This window comes from Dromiciops gliroides, chromosome 1 (genome assembly GCF_019393635.1).
Source record: "Dromiciops gliroides isolate mDroGli1 chromosome 1, mDroGli1.pri, whole genome shotgun sequence".
In the NCBI taxonomy this organism is placed as follows: domain Eukaryota; kingdom Metazoa; phylum Chordata; class Mammalia; order Microbiotheria; family Microbiotheriidae; genus Dromiciops; species Dromiciops gliroides.
The window spans coordinates 7506469-7524908 of NC_057861.1; the positions used below are offsets into that span (position 1 = coordinate 7506469).

Here is an 18440-nt window from a genome sequence, read left to right on the forward strand (position 1 = left end):
GTTCTAGAGGACCAATGATGAGACATGCTGCCCACCTCCAGAAAGAGAGGCAGATTGAGGCAGAGCTAATGCAGGAATCTGATTTGCTTTACTCTACATTTTTGTAATGAGTTTTGTTCTTTTTATTTTCTCATTGTGGGGGAGGGAGAGAATTCAGAGCTAAAAATAAAATTGAATTAAAAAAAAGAAGGCAGTGTGGTGTAGGAAGACTTCCTGGAGGAGGAAGTGGTACTTGCACAGGCCCTTTTAGAGGATTGGGACAGTTTGGTTTGGACAGCATGGCATTCATTTAATTTTTAATAATTTTTAATTTTTAGTGTGATTTCATTTTTTGTTTATATTCAGTGAATACACATTAATTTTTTCTCTCCTCTTCTCCCCATTTTTTTAAAAATTTTTTTAATTTTTAATTTTTTTTTAATGTATAAGGTATTTTATTTTTTCCGTTACATGTAAAGATAGTTCTCAACTTTTGTTTATACAAGCTTTACAATTTCAGATTTTTCTCCCTCCCTTCCCCCCCTCCCCCCTCCCCTAGACAGCAGGTAATCTGATATAGGTTATATCTATATATCTCTATACATATACATATACATATAGATATATACACACACATATATATACACATAATAACATTAATCCTATTTCTGCATTAATCCTGTTACAAGAGAAAAAATCAGAGCAGTGATGCAAAACCTCAAAATAGAAAAAAAAAAAAACCAACAGCACCCAAAACAAAAGGAATAATATGGTTCAATCAGCATCTATACTCCACAGTTCTTTCTTTCTTTTTTTTTCTTGGATTTGGAGATCCTCTTCTATCATGAGTTCCCTGGAACTCTTCTGTACCATTGCATTGGTGAGAAGAATATAGTCCATCACAGTAGGTCAACACTCAATGTTGATGATACTGTGTACAATGTTCTTCTGGTTTTGCTCATCTCACTCATCATCAGCTCACGTAAGACCCTCCAGGTTTCTCTGAACTCTTCCTGCTCATCATTTCTTACAGCACAATAGTATTCCATTGTATTCCTATACCACAACTTGTCCAGCCATTCCCCAATCGATGGGCACCCCCTCAACTTCCAATTGCTTGCTACCACGTAAAGAGCAGCTATAAATATTTTTGTACATGTGGGTCCCTTTCCCCCTTCCATGATTTCTTTGGGCAAAAGACCTAAAAGTGGAATTGCTGGGTCAAAGGGTATGCACAGCTTTATTGCCCTTTGGGCATAATTCCAAATTGCTCTCCAGAATGGTTGGATCAGCTCACAGCTCCACCAACAATGCATTAGTGTTCCAATTTTCCCACAGCCTCTCCAACATTTATTATCTTCCTTTTTTGTCATTTTAGCCAATCTGATAGGTGTCAGGTGGTACCTCAGAGTTGTTTTAATTTGCATCTCTCTAATCATTAGAGATTTAGAGCATTTTTTCATATGGAAATAGATAGCTTTGGTTTCTTCATCAGAAAACTGCCTGTTCATATCCTTTGACCATTTCTCAATTGGGGAATGACTTGGATTCTTATAAATTTGATTTAGTTCCCTATATATTTTAGAGATGAGGCCTTTATCAGAAGCACTGGCCTCAAAAATTGTTTCCCAGTTTTCTGCCTCCCTTCCAATTTTGGATGCATTGCTTCTGTTTGTACAAAATTTTTTAAATTTAATATAATCAAAATCATCCATTTTGCATTTTATAATATACTCTATCTCTTGTTTGGTCAAAAACTGAGAAGAGGATGACCCTGGGCCTCCTCAGAGGAATCTTGGTTGGTCACTACATTGATCAGAGTTCGAGGCTTTCAAAGCTGCTTGGCTGGTGTTATTTTACAAGTTCTGTTCTCTTTGCTTCACATCAGGTCACACAAATCTTCCCAGGTTTCTCTGATCTTGAGTCTTTTTTCATTTCTCACCTTACAGTAGGATTCTATTCTATTCCTAAGCCATTCCCCAACTGATGGGCATCCCCTCAGTTTCCAGTTCTTTGCTACCATCAGTATTTGTGTACATCTGTACGTCTTCCGAGGGGGTGGGCCTAGTAGCAAGAGTGCTCGGTCAGAGGCTGTTTCTGGACCTAGTTCTAAATTATTTTCCAGAATGGCTGGGCATGTTCACAACTCAACCAAGAGAAGGATGACACTTTGCATGAGGGAAAACAGCATAAGCAAAAATGGAAGAGAGATGCGGAGATTGTAGAGGTTTTATACCAACAAGTAAATTATAGAAACGGCCGATGTTGGAACTGGAAGGGCATTTAGCCATTTAACTGCACCGTGTGGAATGTCAGAGCTCCAAAGAACCATAGAGACAAGAAGGGCCTTTCTGGCCGACACGTTTGACCGAGATGTCCCTAGATCAATAACACCCTCTTTCCTATCCCTTAGGACCATGGATTTAGAGCCCAAAGGGACCTTAGTGGTGATGGCGTCCAGGCCCCTCATTTTACAGAGGAGGAAACTGAGGCCCAGGATCACTCAGCTAGTAAGTGGGTCTGAGTCCCATTTTACACTGTGCAGTGTAGAAAGATAGAAAGATCAGGAAGCGTGGGTGACTTCTGTTTAAGTTGTAGGAGCTGCTGTCTCCTTGTTTGTAGACTGGGAATGATACTGGTGTGGTGCCCTCTCCCTGGCCAGGGTGCTGAATGGAGACGCTTTGCAGCCTTGAAAGGCCAATAGAAACACCAGTTGTTGCTGTTGTTGTTTGGACAAGTCCCAGTGTCTGGGCCTCAGTTTCTTCGTCTGTAAAAAGAAGCCATTAAAGTAGATTTTTCCAGCTTTTCTTTCCCATTGGCGGGGGGCATGTTGTTGTTTGTCCTTCATTCTCGAAGAGGACTGTGACGTCAGGATGCTGTCATGACTTGCATTGAGTTGCATTTAATGAGGGATGGCTGTGCAGGGTCACCAGCCTCACTCTCTCCTTCAGAACCATTTGGGTCCAGTGTCAAGATATATATTAGGACAACTAGAGATGGCCCCAGATGTTTAAGGCGGTCAGGGTTAAGTGACTTGCCCAGGGTCACACAGATAGTGTCAGGTGAGATTTGAACTCCAGTCCTCCTGACTCCAGGGCCAGTGCTCTATCCACTGTGCCACCCAGCTGCCCCAGGGCAACCAACGGGGATGAATTCTGCACTGCAGTGGGAACATGGGGGACACAGCAGTGGGCCTAGAATCTCAAAGACACCGAACTGGCTGTGTGACCTTAGGCAGGTGCCATACCATTTTGGGGCTTCAGCTCCCATGTCACTGATGTGCATCTCCCTCTCTTGGCTCCGGTGCCCTCGTGTGTGCCCCAGTGCGTATCACCTCTTTCAGGAAGCCCCATACACCTCGATGTTCTTTCCACTGGACCGTTAGCCTGCTCAGGGCCAAGGAGCTAGACCCTGGAGGAAGGGTTCTGTGAGGTCCTGGACTCGCAATAGGGCTGCTGTAAAGAGTGAAGGCTTGGCTAAGCTGGGGGCTCACTTCCCATGTGACGTCTTTGTGTCCGTTTCCTCATCTAGAAGATGAAGGGCTTAGAGTAGAGAAGCTTGAAGGTTCCTCTGGCTTTAGCTTGGGCCCCTACTAACTGTGAAACCCTCAGTTTCTCTTCTATAAAATGGATTGTTGTGAGGAGAGCATCTTTCAGGGATACCATGCATGCTGGTTGGTGGCACTGAATGGCAGTGCCATGACTCTTGGTGGCCTGCATGTAGACTAGGACCTGCCAGGATGGTGGTTTGTAGCTGAGGGAGCAAAGAACCCAGATTTGACCTTTGGATCTGGACTTCTCGTTGGTGGCCCCAGCCCCAGCCCAGCATCTGTCCCTCCCTCCCTCCCTTTCCTTCCCTTCCCTTCCCTCCTTCCTTCCTTTTGCCTCTTCCTCCCTCCTTCCTTCCTTCCCTCCTTCCCTCCCTCCCTCCTTCCTTCCTTCCCTCCCTCCCTCCCTCCTTTTTTCCTTCCCTCCCTCCCTCCTTCCCTCCCTCCCTCCCTCCTTTTTTCCTTCCCTCCCTCCCTCCTTCCTCCCTCCCTCCCTCCCTTCCTCCCTCCCTCCCTCCTTTTTTCCTTCCCTCCCTCCCTCCCTCCTTCCTTCCTTCCTTCCCTCCCTCCCTCCCTCCCTTCCCTCCCTCCCTCCCTCCCTCCTTCTTTCCTTCCTTCCTTCCCTCCCTCCCTCCCTCCCTCCTTCCTCCCTCCTTCCTCCCTCCCTCCCTCCCTCCTTCCTTCCTTCCTTCCCTCCCTCCCTCCTTCCCCATTCCTCTAAGCATTTCTGGCTGCCCATTTCAGGCCACCCGGGTTCTCTCTATGATGTTTGGGGCCTGAGAGGAGCTGGGCCCCGCCAAGCCCCTGACATGAGCGCTGCAGCCCTGGGAAGTGGCCTGAAGGAAGGAGGCTGGGGAAGTCAGATGACATCACGAGCTTAGTCCCCTCCTCACTTTCTTTCAGTTTTCCTGGGCCTTGGCTCCTCCCCTTAAAGAGGAAAGAGGTGCCGCTGGGTGTGGGGGAGAGCCGGCAGCTCTTTGGTGGGGCAGCGCTAAGGGCCCCCACCCTCCTCCTGAATGGCTGAAACCTGAGCCGGTAGCTGAGGGGGACTGGACCAGAGGGAGGGCTCTCTCCCACAAAGCCCGGAGCCTGCCCCAGCTGCTCCTGGACAGAGCTGGGAGAGGGACCAGTGGAGCTGTCGCTGCTGCCGCCCCAGAAGCCTGGACCGGCCTTTGAAAGTGAGAAGCTGCCAGGCTGGGCCTGGGGCCGCCTCCTGGCGGGGAGGGGGAGGCAGCTTTGTCCACTTCAGACCGGGGTGGCCTTTGCGGGGCTAGGAAACCCTGGGGTGGGGTGGGAGGCCAGGAACCAGGGCCTGTGGGGACTGATGCCCGGCACCGGGATGCAGTCCGGGGGCCTCTCCTGCCTGCCTGGCCCCTGGGCAGACAGCACGGCCCAGTCTGGGACAAGCATGGCCTGGCTGAAATGCCGGCTGTCCTGGCCAGCTCTGACCGCCTTCCCCTGCCTTCCCCTCCTCCCTTCTTCCCCTCCCTTCCCTTCCCTTCCTCCCTGGCCTCCGGAAGCTCCCCATATACTGCCCCAGGGCTGGGGCTGGCTGCTTCTGGACCGGGAGCAGCCGAGGTGGGGGAGGGGGCCTGCTGGCCTTCTCTCTCTCCCACTGAAGGACTTGTGGGGAGCGCTGGGTGCCCTGAGGTGCCACTGCTTTTCTCCGGCCCTTTTTACTAAGGAACCTGTCCAGGGATGTGGGCGGACGGGCCGGGCAGGGTGGGCAGACAGCCCTGGGAGAACCCAGGCCTCCCGGCCTCCCCTGGCTGCCCTCCCGCGGCTGTTGCTCGCTCATGCACACCGCAGCAAGCTGTTCTCATCTTTCTTCAGAACCATTTCCGTTGCGCACCCCAATCTCAAGGCCTCCCTGCCTCCTGCCCTGGGCAGTAATCAGGTGCTTCCTAAGGCCAGCAGTCACTGCCACCTCCCACCTGCCACCTTCCTTCTCTTTGGGGCTCTGAAAGTGATTGGCCCCAAGGGGAAGGGTTTTGCTTCACTTCAAAGGAAAGTTAGTTACTCTGCGGCTTCTCTCTTTGCCCCTGCCCCAGCTCTCCCTCCACCAGGTTTCCTGTCTCAGCCCAGAGAGCTCCGGTGATGTGCAGTGTGTGCCCCAGCCTCCTCCTCCCACCGCTGAGCCCGTTGGCAGCATCAGGGCAACTTTCCCTTTTTCCCATTTCACTTCTTGCTTTCTCTTGAGGAGGCCAGACTGGGAGAGGAAGAACAAAGCCTTTGGCCGGCCTTTCCCAGGAGGCTTGGGCAGTCACATGGGGGCTTTAGCCACATTTCACCTCCAGCTCTCCCAAATCACGCTCAGCCCCGCTTTCAGGTAGACATGTTGGGGGCTTTGCTGGACCTCTCCAGTGAGCTGGATCTCACGCAGGGAGCCCACATTTCCCCTGAGGCTCTGCTTAGAAATGCAGGCCTGCCTGGGATCTCCTTGCTCCCAGCAGCCCCACCCCCTCCTCCCTTCCTTCTTTCTCACTGGCCCCCCTCAGGCCTTTCCCGGTCATCCGTTGGAATGTTCCACTTCCAAAGGGGCCAGTGTGCACTGCGGGTCAAGGGCTCACAGGCCATAGGACCCATGGCTTCCCCAGCCTGCCAGTGCGTGCCCCTCTTTGGGAGGCTGATCCACTTAGGAGCGACCTCCGCAGAGGCCCTTGGACCATGCCCCCTGAGCTGCCCTGACTTGGGTCGCTGGTGACTTCCTGGTGGCGGCCCATCTCCCTCCAGGCAGGGTGGGTTTGGTTTGTGAGCACAGCCAGCAGACACTTGGATGGGGCCAAGGGAGGTGATCAAGGTGGATAGGACATCATTAATACCCGTCCTGTGGTCAGGGAACGGGGGTGCAGGACATGACCCAGGCTCCTGATGGGGGGGGGTGTCATTTTTTTCTGCGTGTGCCCTTTGAGGAAGGTCACCAGGGAATGGTGAATGGTGTGGGGAATAAAGGAGCTGAGGAGACAGGCCTTAGGGAGGACACGGTTGGCTTTGGGCTGCTTTGAAGGCTGCCCCTGGGGCAGGACTTGTGGGTGAAGTTCCTGTGGGGATTCCTCTGGCTTCTGGCTGATAAGGCCCCTTCCAACTGGCTTCTGTGATTCCGGGCGGATTTCAGCTCATTGTCAGGGAAAACCTGCTGCCTACAGGTCTACACTATCTGCCTTGGAAGGTGGGGAACCAGATTTGGGCTTAGGTATCGGCTGGGCTCCGTGGCTCCTCAGTTTCTTCCCTCTGCTGAGAGGAAGGAGGACGCGTCTCTGGGCAGAAGCACTTGGCTTGGGGTCCCCGGATCCCCTCCTGCTCTGCCCTGCCCTCCGAGGGATCCATGGAGAGATTTCAGGGGGCCTCTGGCTGCTGCTGGTGCTGCCACTCGTCTCGATGCCCAGCGTGTGGGTGCACGCCAAGACCTCCAACTTTCTGGCTTGTCCTTGGGCTGGGAGCAAGGCGGGCTCAAAACGTTCAGCCTGTCATCCTGCTTCAAAGCCTGTGGGACTGTTTAATCCTGGCCTGTAACCCTCAGGCTTAATGTCCCCTGAGCCCACTAGAGGAGACCTTTGGGTGCAGTGAGAAGGGAGGTGATTAAACAGGCTTACTGGGTGGCAGATCATCGGGAGGTCAGCTGTTTGGCTAGGAGAGAAGTCCTGCTGGGATCTCCCCTGGGAAGCTCGCACTTCGATTTCTTCCCAGGAGCTCTGAGTCAGGGGTGCTAGGGAATGTCACCCTCCCTCCCAGCAGTATCCAGCCTGACTATCCCAGGCTGCCCAGAGACTGAAGGAGGAATTATCTGACCCCAGGGGCCAGTAGCTTCCCCTCTCCTGGTCTGCTGGAGGGGCCGGTCCAAGGAGACCAGGCGCTATCCCCGACCCCATGCCCCGCCATTGCATTCCAGCCCTCAGTCTCAGTCAACACATAAAGCTCTGAAGGTGGGAGCCCCCGCAGCTGATTCTAGGAAAAGGCACAGCCCCAGCAAGTCTGCATGTGAGGCCCCAACTTGCCACTTGATCCTGTGGGCCTCAGTTCCTCATCTGCCTAAATGGGCACATTACTATGATGCCCTCCGGGGTGCGGATCTTGGAGGGGCAGACGTTGTCAGATCCGAGACTGGCCTTCTAAGCCCTGTGAAAAGCTGTGAGATTGGCAGTGTGACGGAGGCCAGGAGGGAATGTTGGCTATTGCGTGCGCATGCCCCTGGGAAGGCCCCTTTTCCTGTATGCGTCCCTCCCCGCTTCCCTTCTGACCCCAGTTCCTAGTGAGGTGCATCAAGTATTGGGCAGTGTGCCTGGCAGTGCGTCCTGTGCCTGGTGGCGTACTGGCTGCATCTCGGGGATGTATAATGAGGTCAGTAGGATGGTGCCTGCTTAGCAGGTGCCACCTGATCCTCCCGGGAGAAGCCTCTCCCTGGGAAGAACAGCTGGTGTTGTAGGACAGACCTGGTCTCCTGCGGTTGAGTCTGGTAGCGCCTCTTCCAGGCCCCATTCAGCTCCCTCTCCCCAGTCCTAGGCCTTCGATCAGCATCTGGAAGGGGCGGCCAGAACATCACCTTGGAGCTTTCGGAGACGGCCTCTGGTGGCCTCTCCTGGGGGGGGGGGCACTATTCCTGCTGGAATGTGGGGAGGCAGAGGGAGGCCGCCCACAGCTCTCTGTGCCACCCCCCCTTGTCAGAGCACCACGGAAATCCATCGTTGTCACTGAGGTGCCAGTTCATGCCTTCTTGAATGGCCTCACACATACTCGCAAAGGGAGACTGTTAAGAAGGGCTAGCGATCCGCTCGTCTGTGTGGGCAGCTGAATGGGCGCAAGGAGCCGTCCACCCCCGCTGCAGAGGCTTGTGCCCCGCTGGAAAGGCAGGCGAGGCACCAGGCAAAGGGCCTGTCCTCCTGGCCGGGAGCAGGCTGGGGGCACAGAAGCCATTTTCCAAGTAGAAATGGGCCCAGTGGCTGAGGGGTGAGAGGGGTTACACGTCACCATCGGCCCCCCACTCCCATCTTGGCAAAGGAGAGGAAGTGGGGCCCCTTGCAGGGAAGGCCAAGGCTGGCACTGACCCAGTGCCTGGGATTAGGGAGGTGACAGCGTCCCCAGAAGGGTGAAGGGGTGGGTGGGGGAGAGGGGAGGGGTTCCCATAAGCCGTAAGCTACCAGGCTTAGAGCAAAGGGCTGGGGAAGCCTCCGAGGACACTGAGTTCAGAGGGCCTCACCCACCTTGGTCACGGGCGGCGTGGACTTGTGTCCTCCCTGCCCCAGCCACACAGTCGGCTGCAGCCCAGGGGGCATGTGCTGAGGGGCCTCCCTCCCTGTGGTGGAAGAGCCTCCACCTGACTTTGCCCCGAATTCTTGGGCTTCTTGGCTCTTGGGCCACCATGACGTCTTCATGGATCGTCCTGGGGGAGGGAGGGAAGGAAGAAAGGCTCTTAAGCACTCGCTATGTAGCTGGCACTGCACTGAGTACCTCATACAACCCCGGGGGAGGTGCTCTTACAGTTCCCATTTTACATTTGAAACTGGCAGGGCAGGCAGGCAGGTACAGGTCAAGTGACTTCTCCAGGGTAACACAGCTAAGAAGTGTCTGAGGCTGGATTTGAACTCAGGTATGAGCAGTAAAGGCTAGGACCTTAGAAGATGTCCGGTTCAAACCACGCCCCCCCCCCCCAAGGACTCTTGTCTGCAGCACCCCCACCAAGTGTCTGTCTGCTGGGAGGAAGCCTCCGACCTTTCTGAGCTTTCATTCTCTCATTAGACAGCTCCAGGGGTTTGGGAAGGCCTCCTCACTGCCCCTTCTGAAGCCAGGCAGAATCGCTTCTTACCCACCCACCCCCACCTTAGTCCCCTTCTCCAGGATCCCTGTCCTCAGATGCGTTTGTGAGACCTGGGAGATCTGGCTGGCCTGCCTGGGGTGGGGGCTGGCGGTGGGAGGGCCCCCATCTATCCTGCTGCTCAGCCTTGCAGAGCAGTTCTAGCTGCAGTGTAGAATCCGAGCATGGAATTACCGCTCTCCTCCCCCCTCCTCCCGTGGCCCTCCCCTCCCCCTTCCCTTTCGCCTTCCCCAGGTTGGCTCCTGGGAGACTTGTCCGAGGCCAGCTGGCCGCAGTTTCAGCCACAGCGGCAGCCGAGTGGCCGCAATTGCTGGGGTGGAGGGGCATGGGGCTGGCCGGTGTGTGGCGGGCAACCTCCCGACTCACAGAGGGGTGGATGCATTACCCCGCGCCTGTTTGTTTGCAATAGCCGGGACCCTTGCAGCCGAGTTACAAGAGGGGGAGCTGAACCGTCCACCTAATGGAGCAGGGGCGTTAGGAGCCACATCGAGTTCTCCCTCCCATGCTGGGGGAGGGGAGAAGAAAAAACAAAGGCGAGGAGGGAGAGCCGTAAACCCTCAACCCCGATGATGTGTCAGTCAAACACCTTGCAAGGAGCAGACCTTCACAAGGGGAAATGGTGAGATGCTCTAAAGCTTTGTCTAACCCTCCTCCCTCTTGCTACAACCTCCACAAAGTTAAAATTCATGTCCGGAGGCCGCGTGCGGGAAACGGCAGCAGCTGGGCTGGGGAGCAGCAGCCCCCACGGCTGGAGGGGCCCGGCCCGCCGGGCTTGGACGGGGGCACACCCAGTAGGAGAGCCCGGTTCAGGTACCGTCTAGTGATTGTGCATGGGGAGCGAGAGGGAAGGGGGGCAAGGACGCAGATTCCACGGCAGCCCAGAGGCCCTTCCTTTGGCCTGATTACCCTGAGAGCTCCTGTGGTGGCTACTGCTGCACTCCAAAGGGGGCTTTGTCTGGAGCCAGCAAAAGGCCCCTTCCCTGTTCCCCCTCCCCACCCCCCTGCCCTGGGAAAGGAGCCGAGAACGGAACGGGGAAGAACGAGCCCCTTCGGCCCCTTCCTCGGAGGGTGGAGATGTTGGCAAGAAGGGGTTTACAGCAGGCAGCCGGGATGCAGCACTGCACTGTACTGCGGGGATTGGTCCATTGTCCTCTGCAGCGAGAGGGGAGGAGGGAGGGGGGAGTGCTGGCGGGCTTGTTAGTCCAGCTGCCTGCCGGCCGGCCCCTCCAGGGCTCTGCCTCCCTGTGCCTCTTGGGGAGGAGCAGCCTTCCTCTGACAGTTCAGTCAGCCCCCAACCTTTTCCTTCCCATCCCCAAATTGCCCCCCTCAGGCACACACCAGAGGAAGCAAAAGCTGCGCCTCCTTGGGGTTCACTTAAAACCCTAGAGCTGAGCGGGTTTATGGAGTCCAGTGCCTCTTAGCTGATAGATGAGCAAACAGAGGGACGGCTCGGCCTCCGGAAGGGCCTCCTCACGCCAGGCCAGTTCCCCCACCCTGGCTTAGTTGCGGGAGGGCATTGGAAAGCTTGCCACGGCCCTGTGGGCCCACAAGACACCAGGCCAGCCTTAATCTCCCTGGCTTATTGCTTATTTGAGACTCTGGAGCTCAGAGGGATGACTCGTCCACACCTCCCCAGTAAGGGTCACTCGGGTGGCCAGACTTCAGTCCTGAAAGGACAGCTTCTGCCTGCTTGCTTTGTGCTGGCTGGCCCTTCATCCCCGGCCTCTCCTACACTTGTGGCATGACCTGGCTGCTGGGGATGCTGGGACCTGTTTGGGGAGGGGGTGGGAAGAAAGCCCAGAGCTAGGCCCCTGCAGACCCTGTCGCCAAGGCTGGCAGGGGCCGTGTCTAGAGCTGGAAGAGATGCCAGCGCTGGTTCAGATTGGGTGAGATGTCAGAGGAGGCTCTCTCCTCTTACAGGTTCGGAAAGTGAGGCCCAGAGAGGAAACTGCCACCCAGGGTCTTAGACGGGGTGTTGGAGATGATAGCTCCAGACAGGAAGTGACCTCCAGAGCCCCCGAATGCAGCTTCCTCAGTTTTAATAGATGAGGAAACGAAGGCCCCAGGATGGGAAGGAGTGGCTGGCTTGGGGTCACCCGGGCGGCAGGTCCTCTGGCTTCTCCGGGACACTGCCTCTCCCTATCCATCTGACTCCCAGATCCCTCTGTGGCGGGCTGGGCCTTGGGAAGGCATGCATAGGAGCTGGAGGACTTAGGGATACCATCAGATACCCAGGGAGAAGACCCAGCGAGGGCTGCCCTCAGCTGACGGGCCCCAGGATTGTAGCCGAAAGGCTGGACTTGCCACCATGTGCTGGTGGAGCAGCCCTTTCCCGTCTAGGAGAAGGGGGCCTGGGGCTGGGGCTGGTGGGAGGGAGCTGCTGGATACCCCCTGCTTTGTGCTTAGGGAGCTGTCCTTGCTAAATGGGGGGCGGGGCGGGGGGGCTGCTGGCTTCATTTGCCAGAAGCTTTGATGGGGCAAATATGTGCAGGCCTTACTGACTGGATGGTGATGAGCTAGCTCACAGCTGTTTTCCAGAGGAGAAGCTCAGGCCTGCCTCTTACTGAGATCTCTGTGAGAAGAGCAGGCGGGCAGGCAGGCCCAAGCAGGAGAGACCTAAAGGGGGCCCCGGGACTGTCCCTTTAGCCAGATCCCCTCATTCTACAGTGAAGGAAACTGAGTCCCGAGAGCGTAGGGGACTGGCAGAGTGGCCTCCCATCTGTGTGGCCGTTCTCTGAACTAGAAATGCATCTGGGGTCCTGGGGCTGTACGAGGGCAAGGGACCTAGGAGGCAGCCAAGGCTACGCCACTCATTTATAGATGAGGAAACTGAGAGGGCCATGGGCTCACGTGGCTGAGGCAGGATTTGAACCTGAGACGTGAGGTCTGGCCCTCTGGGGTCCTCCAGGGCTGAGCCCAGCCCGTGGCTGCCAGGAGGGCCCGGGGCAGAGAACAGCTCTGCTGCTTCCTGGCTGCCACTCCACCATCATAACCAGCGCAGGGGCATCTGTCAGGGTCTAGGAGCTAGTAGAGGCAGAGCATCCTGTGCAGAAGAGCCGGCCGGCCAGGCTGGAAGCGGGAGGGACTTGCTGAGGGTCAGATCTCAGTGGTAACTTCCTCTTTTCCTCTCACCATCCTGTGTTCTTGGGTGTCAGGCTCGGTGGCAGATTCTGCCCAGATCTGAGCTGGTGCAGGCCATGCCCGGGGCCACCAGGCTAGAGCCAGGGTAGGCGTAGATCGGCCAGGCAGGAGGTGTGCAGGGCACTGGCATTGACATCCATGTATGTGATCCCACAGGTTGCAATTCCCCCAGCTGGCCCTGAGGCGAAGGTTGGGCCAGCTCAGCTGCATGTCTAGGCCTGCTCTGAAACTCCGCTCCTGGCCTCTCACAATCCTCTATTACCTTCTGCCTTTCGGTGCCCTTAAGCCTCTGAGCAGAGTAGGATGGAGGCCCGTGAGCAGGGTAAGTGTGGGCGCAGGTGGCGGCTGGGGGACCCTGGTTCTGGCTGGAGTCGGCCCAAGACACAGGGCTCCTAGGGAGAGTGCAGCTTTGGTGTGCACTGAGTAGGTGGGCACCCGGACTGTGTGGGAGCGAGCGTGTGGGTCCATGTGTGTACACGTGTGTCCTTGTGGGTGTGGTCCCGTGTTCTCACGTCCCCACCACTCAGATTCTGTATGTGTATAAGCTAGTAAGAGCCAGTCTACAGAAGCAGATGGTGCAGGGGCGGGTGAGGAAAGATGAAGAGGTGCCCTGGCCCAGCCCTGGTACCAGCATGTGGAGGCCTGGGTGACAGCTCCCGCTCCCCCTGGGGCAGAGCATGGCCTGGCACGAGAAGGACCAGACCCTCTTCCTGTTCCTCCCCCTGCTTCCTCCACAGTCTCAGGAGCCCTACCTCCCTGCCCACCCTCCTTACCTCTGTGGGGGGGTGATGGCCTTCTCACAGTGAAATGGGGTTTCCATTTCTGCCCAGGAGAGAGGGGGGCCAGCCCCCAGAATCCTTCAGCAGGCAAGGGAGGAGGCCCATAGTCTGTGGACGCTCTGGGCCGGGCTCTGCCCCTCCTCCCACAATGAGTCCATGGTACAAGTAGAAGGGAAAGGTTCTCAGGCATTGGGTCTCCGTGAGGTGACCTGACACTGGCACCCCCCGAGCCAGCTTCTTTTCCTTCCCTGCAAGGCCTGAACACTTCCCTCCCTGCATCAGGCCCTGTCCGGCCACATAGAGCCTGACTCCCCACATCTTATCCCCCTCAGTCATGGCACCTCCCTTCATGGTCTGCCTGAGGTGCCCATCTCCCTGCCCCGCCCCTGGCCCCCCAGAGCCTGGAGCCAGCCTACGACCTCCCCCCAGGATGTCAGGGCCTGCTAGACAACTCGAGACAAAATACTCTTTCACACTGGTGCCCAGCATCTTAGTTTTTCTTCCTTGGTGCTCTTGGGCACGCCACCCTTGGCAGACGTGCTAGTCCAGTGGGTGAGGTGAGCGCCAGTGCCAGGAGTTGGGGGACAGGTCCTTCCCCTCACTGAGGTGGACAGGTCCAGAGGGTGGCTAGGAGCCAGCATCCAGACCAGGCCCTTCCCCCTCAGACGTGAGCAGGCACAGACCCAGAGGGAAAAGCCACTTTGGCCAGGAGCAGGGGTTTCTGGCTACAGATGGCATTAGCAGATGGGGAGGCTGGTACACTGACCACACATTTCCAACATGCATCAAGGCTGGGTGGGGTGGGGGTGAGGGGCTTACCTGGCATGTCATTTTCTGTTAGAATAGAAGATGCCGGGCAGCTAGGTGGCACAGTGGATAGAGCACTGGCCCTGGAGTCAGGACTACCTGAGTTCAAATCCAGCCTCAGACACTTAACACTTACTAGCTGTGTGACCCTGGGCAAGTCACTTAACCCCAATTGCCTCAGTAAATATATATATATATATATATATATATATATATATATATATATATATATATATATGGGACCCCCCACCCACTCCAGGCCTCTTTGGAGTGTTTAAAGTTAGACTCGAATTGTTTGGAGGCCTTTGGGATCTGATCCAGTGACAGCCAAGTTAGAACAATGCAGAGCACAGGCGTCTGAGGCAGAGCTGTCTGTAGGGGGCCCAGCCTGTGGGAGGCCCCCCCGCAGCCACTGCTGCCGCCCCAGGGGGCTCAGACCCCAGTGCCCAGGAGCCAGGCTGGCTGGGTGGGCCCCAGAGCCCCTCTCACCAGAAGGACCCTGCGTTCGGCTCCTGCTTGTTTGTCTCTCCAGGGCCAGGGCAGGGGTGAGTAGACCCTAGATTGTTGTAGCTCCAGGTGCCGAGACCTCGGGCCTCTTCCTGTTCCCCTCCGGGGTGGGGGAAAGGTCTCAGACAACACAGGAGGAAACTGAGGCATTACTGGGCTGGAGAACTCGGCCTGAACCTTGACCTCAGCCCTGCTGGGGGGCGGTGGGAAGGAGGTTGCTAAGCTACCTCTTCATCTTCCCCTTCTCCCCCTGACATGTCCTGCTGGTAACCCGCAAACCTCGAAACCCCGAGGGGTGCGGCTCTTCTTTCCTGAGGCAGTGGAGAGGGGCACTCATTATCCACATCACAAAACTTGGGGTGGGAGGAGGCTCCAGACCAGGGGCCAGAAGGCTGCTAGGCGGCCAGGCCCCCTGCTGATTGCAGGGCTTGTGGGAATGTCAGACTGAGAAGTCCGGGGGGAGTGGGGCCCAGGCGCTGTGCCAGCCTCTCGCAGCTAACCTGCCGCCCGCTGGCGTGGTTGCAGGTTGCCCTGTACAAGTCTGTGCCCACACGGCTGCTGTCCCGGGCCTGGGGGCGGCTGAACCAGGTGGAGCTGCCGACCTGGCTCCGGAAGCCCGTGTACAGCCTTTACATCTGGACCTTTGGGGTGAATATGAAGGAGGCTGCCGTGGAGGACCTCGACCACTACAGGAACCTGAGCGAGTTCTTCAGCCGCAAGCTGAAACCGCAGGCCCGGCCCGTGTGTGGCCTGCACAGTGTGGTGAGCCTTTCATGGGTCCCCAGAAATCTGCAGAGGGAGAAACGGAGGCCACACAGAAAGCCCCCATTTGAGCCCAGGGCTCTCACCACTGCCTTGTTAGGCTCCCCCTGAGGACTTCATCACCTGCCCTGCTCGGCAGCGCTCTGGGAATGCCTCGGCTTCTCTTTAGAAATCTGTTCAGAAGCAGGCTTGGGGGGAAAGGGGGAGGGCGAGAGAGGCTTAAGGTCAAAGCCATCCAGGGTCACGGAGCTGGCTCCTCCCCTGTCATCCAGATCAGCCCGTCTGACGGAAAGATCCTCAACTTCGGCCAAGTGCAGAACTGTGAGGTGGAGCAGGTGAAGGGGGTCACCTACTCCCTGGAGTCCTTCCTGGGCCCGCGAGCCCCCGCAGATGACCTGCCCTTCAGCAGGAACAGGAACGGCAATGGTAGCGGCGAGGGCAACGGCGGCAATGGTAGCAGCCAGGGTGAGTCAGCCCGTGGGGTGGCGCGGCCCCAAGGCAAGGCAGGGAGGACTAGGACATGGGGCACACCAAGAATTCATCTGTCCCTGTGCGTGCTGCTCAGCTCTGCAGAGCGCCAGGCCTGGAGTCAGGAAGACCCGAGTTCAAATCCATCCTCATACTCCACAGCTGGGTGACCCCAGGCGCATCACTTCACCTGTCTGCGTCAGCTTCCTCGGCTGTAACATGGGGATGTTAATAGCACCTACTCCCAGAATTGTTGGGTCAGTTGAGATAGAACTGCTGGCTGTGGTCGTCATTATTATGAGGTAGTACCACACGAGCCCCGTTTTGCAGATGAGAAAACGGAGGGACTTGCTTCGTCGCCCGTTGTGTAGTGCAGACCGGGTGGTGCAAGCCTTTTGCCATCATGATGTCATTGGCTCCCTAGAGGAGCCACCAGAGATTGGGGAGGGGGTCCTCCTTGCTCCTCCCCACCTGTGCATGAGCCCAAGAAGACCACCCTCCACCCCTACCCTGGGCTGACTATGGGAGCTCCCAGCTGGGTGCCCATTTAAGTCTCGTCCCCGACTGCTCAGCCTGTGTTGGGAGCCGGCTGGCATTAAGCACCTACTGTGTGCTAGGAAAAGTTGATAGGGTAACAGGGAGAAGGGACCCATTTAGCATCAAATGCTGACGCTGATTTGGGGAGGGCACCTTGCTACCTCAGTCTCCCACTCTGTGTGTGGGGGGGGTCCTCTATCCACTCCCTCCTGGAGTTGTTCAGTTGTTTCTCAGTCATGTCTGACTTTTTTTTACCCCATTGGGGGTTTTCTTGGCAGAGATACTGGAGGGGGTTGCCATTTCCTTCTTAGCTCATTTTATAGATGAGAAAACTGAGGCAAACAGTGAAGTGACTCGCCCAGGGTCAAAGAGCTAGGAAGTCTCTGAGGCTGGATTTGAACTCAGGGCTTCCTGACTCCAGGCTTGGCCACCAAGGGTAAATTAAGGGGCATCCGGTGTCTTGAGTGGGCAAAGCCCTGGCTCAGGGCACAGCTTGGGGCTTTGGGCCTAGGTTTGCTTTCTGGGGCAGCTTCAGCTCCAGGAGTGTTAGTTCATATGGGCTCTAGAGGCCAGTCACTGCCCAGGGGCTGACCTGGTCCCCTCCAGGGTGGGCATGCATTAGGAGGCAAGCAAACACTTTCAGATGGGCTCCCCTGGCAGCATCTGCTACACTGTGGACAGATGCGGGGCCACAGCTACTGTTCTTCACGTACAGAGCTCAGAGGGGTGCCTCACTCACTCAGTCGCCCAGCTCGAAGAGTGCAAGGCAGGCCTGGGCCCAAGGTTTCTTCTGGGCCCGAGTCCATCACCGTCTACACGGACCCTCTGAAGGCCCTTTCCCTGCCCGGCCCCAGCCCACATCGCAGCTGGCCGGCCCTGGGATTCCCAGACACAGGCCAGCCTTCGGGAGTGGCCAGGGCAGGGGCCTGACACTCTGCCATCCTTCCTTCCTTACGCAGCCACCGCCGCCAACTCCTTCCAGAACCAGCTGGTGACCACGGAGGGCAATGAGCTCTATCATTGTGTCATCTACCTGGCCCCTGGCGACTACCACTGCTTCCACTCGCCCACTGACTGGAGGGTGGCCCACAGGCGGCATTTCCCAGGTGGGCTGTGCTCTGCTCCGAGGCTGCCCATCTGGACAGTCAGTGCTGGCCTGTTGGGGGGGGGGCTCACCAGCCGCACATGGGCCAAGGCTTGAGCCCAGGGGGTGGGGGCGCTGTCAGGGCCAGGCTGTACCCCGGCTGTGTCTCTTGTGGGGGGCGGCCCCCTTCAAAGGAGCATTGAGTCCAACACTCTACTTAGACTGTCAGAAACCCCACGCGTTGGCACCAACCCTCCCTCTCTCGCCCATGCAGGCTCCCTGATGTCAGTGAATCCTGGCGTTGCCCGCTGGATCAAGGAACTCTTCTGCCACAATGAGAGGGTTGTCCTAACTGGGGACTGGAAGCACGGCTTCTTCTCCCTCACGGCCGTGGGTGCCACCAATGTGGGCTCCATCCGCATCTACTTTGATAGGGTAAGTGAATCCAGTGAGGAAGGAGATCTTAGGAAACACCTGCTTGATACCAGAGCCTGGGGCAGTTCCACAGTCCCCTCGGACCCCGCAGGGTGGGTAGTGCCTCACCACCAGCCAGACCTCGCCTGTCGTCTCCCTGGGAGCATCGGGGCCTTTGTCCTAATGCTCACTGACGTACCAACAGAATAGTGTGTGTGAAGGGGAAAGAGAGGTCGGCTCCAGGCTGGGATGAAGTGTAAATGCCAGACAGGGACCTGTACTTTGTCATCGATGCAGGAGGCAACCACCATGCCAAGGGTTGGGCTTTAGGAAGCTTTGTCTTGGGAGCCATTGGGTGAAGGACCGACGGAGAGGGGAGAGCCCAGAGGCAGGGAGGGTTCTGGCACTGCTCTGGGCACAAGCTGATGAGGATGGGGGGGGGCAGGGAGCTACTCCATGCCCACCCAGCCAGGCTGGAGGGCGTAGCACAGAATCAAGTTCAGATCCCCAAACATCTCCATACTGAGAGCACCAGCGGGGAGGAGGACCCTCGGGTAAAAAAGCCAACTTCACAGGTGTAAGCTTGTCGGGGGGAGGCTCACCCCA

The 18440-nt window shown here is 56.7% G+C and overlaps 1 protein-coding gene across 6 annotated transcripts in view; it reads left to right on the plus strand.

The window, feature by feature from the left end:
- The window catches only part of PISD (phosphatidylserine decarboxylase), a 57324-nt gene that overhangs the window by 36329 nt on the left and 2555 nt on the right, over positions 1 to 18440 (plus strand). For 2 of the 6 annotated variants that reach the window (XM_043979949.1, XM_043979948.1), the window contains exons 2-7: positions 9745 to 10145; positions 12633 to 12798; positions 15095 to 15331; positions 15604 to 15796; positions 17296 to 17442; positions 17695 to 17855. In XM_043979949.1, the coding sequence (XP_043835884.1) occupies positions 9952 to 10145; positions 12633 to 12798; positions 15095 to 15331; positions 15604 to 15796; positions 17296 to 17442; positions 17695 to 17855 (1098 nt within the window). In that variant the 5' untranslated portion in view covers positions 9745 to 9951. Of the gene's footprint in view, positions 1 to 4333; positions 4705 to 9744; positions 10146 to 12632; positions 12799 to 15094; positions 15332 to 15603; positions 15797 to 17295; positions 17443 to 17694; positions 17856 to 18440 lie in introns of those variants that run through there. The other 4 variants (XM_043979947.1, XM_043979953.1, XM_043979950.1 and 1 more) reach the window with 4 other exon arrangements.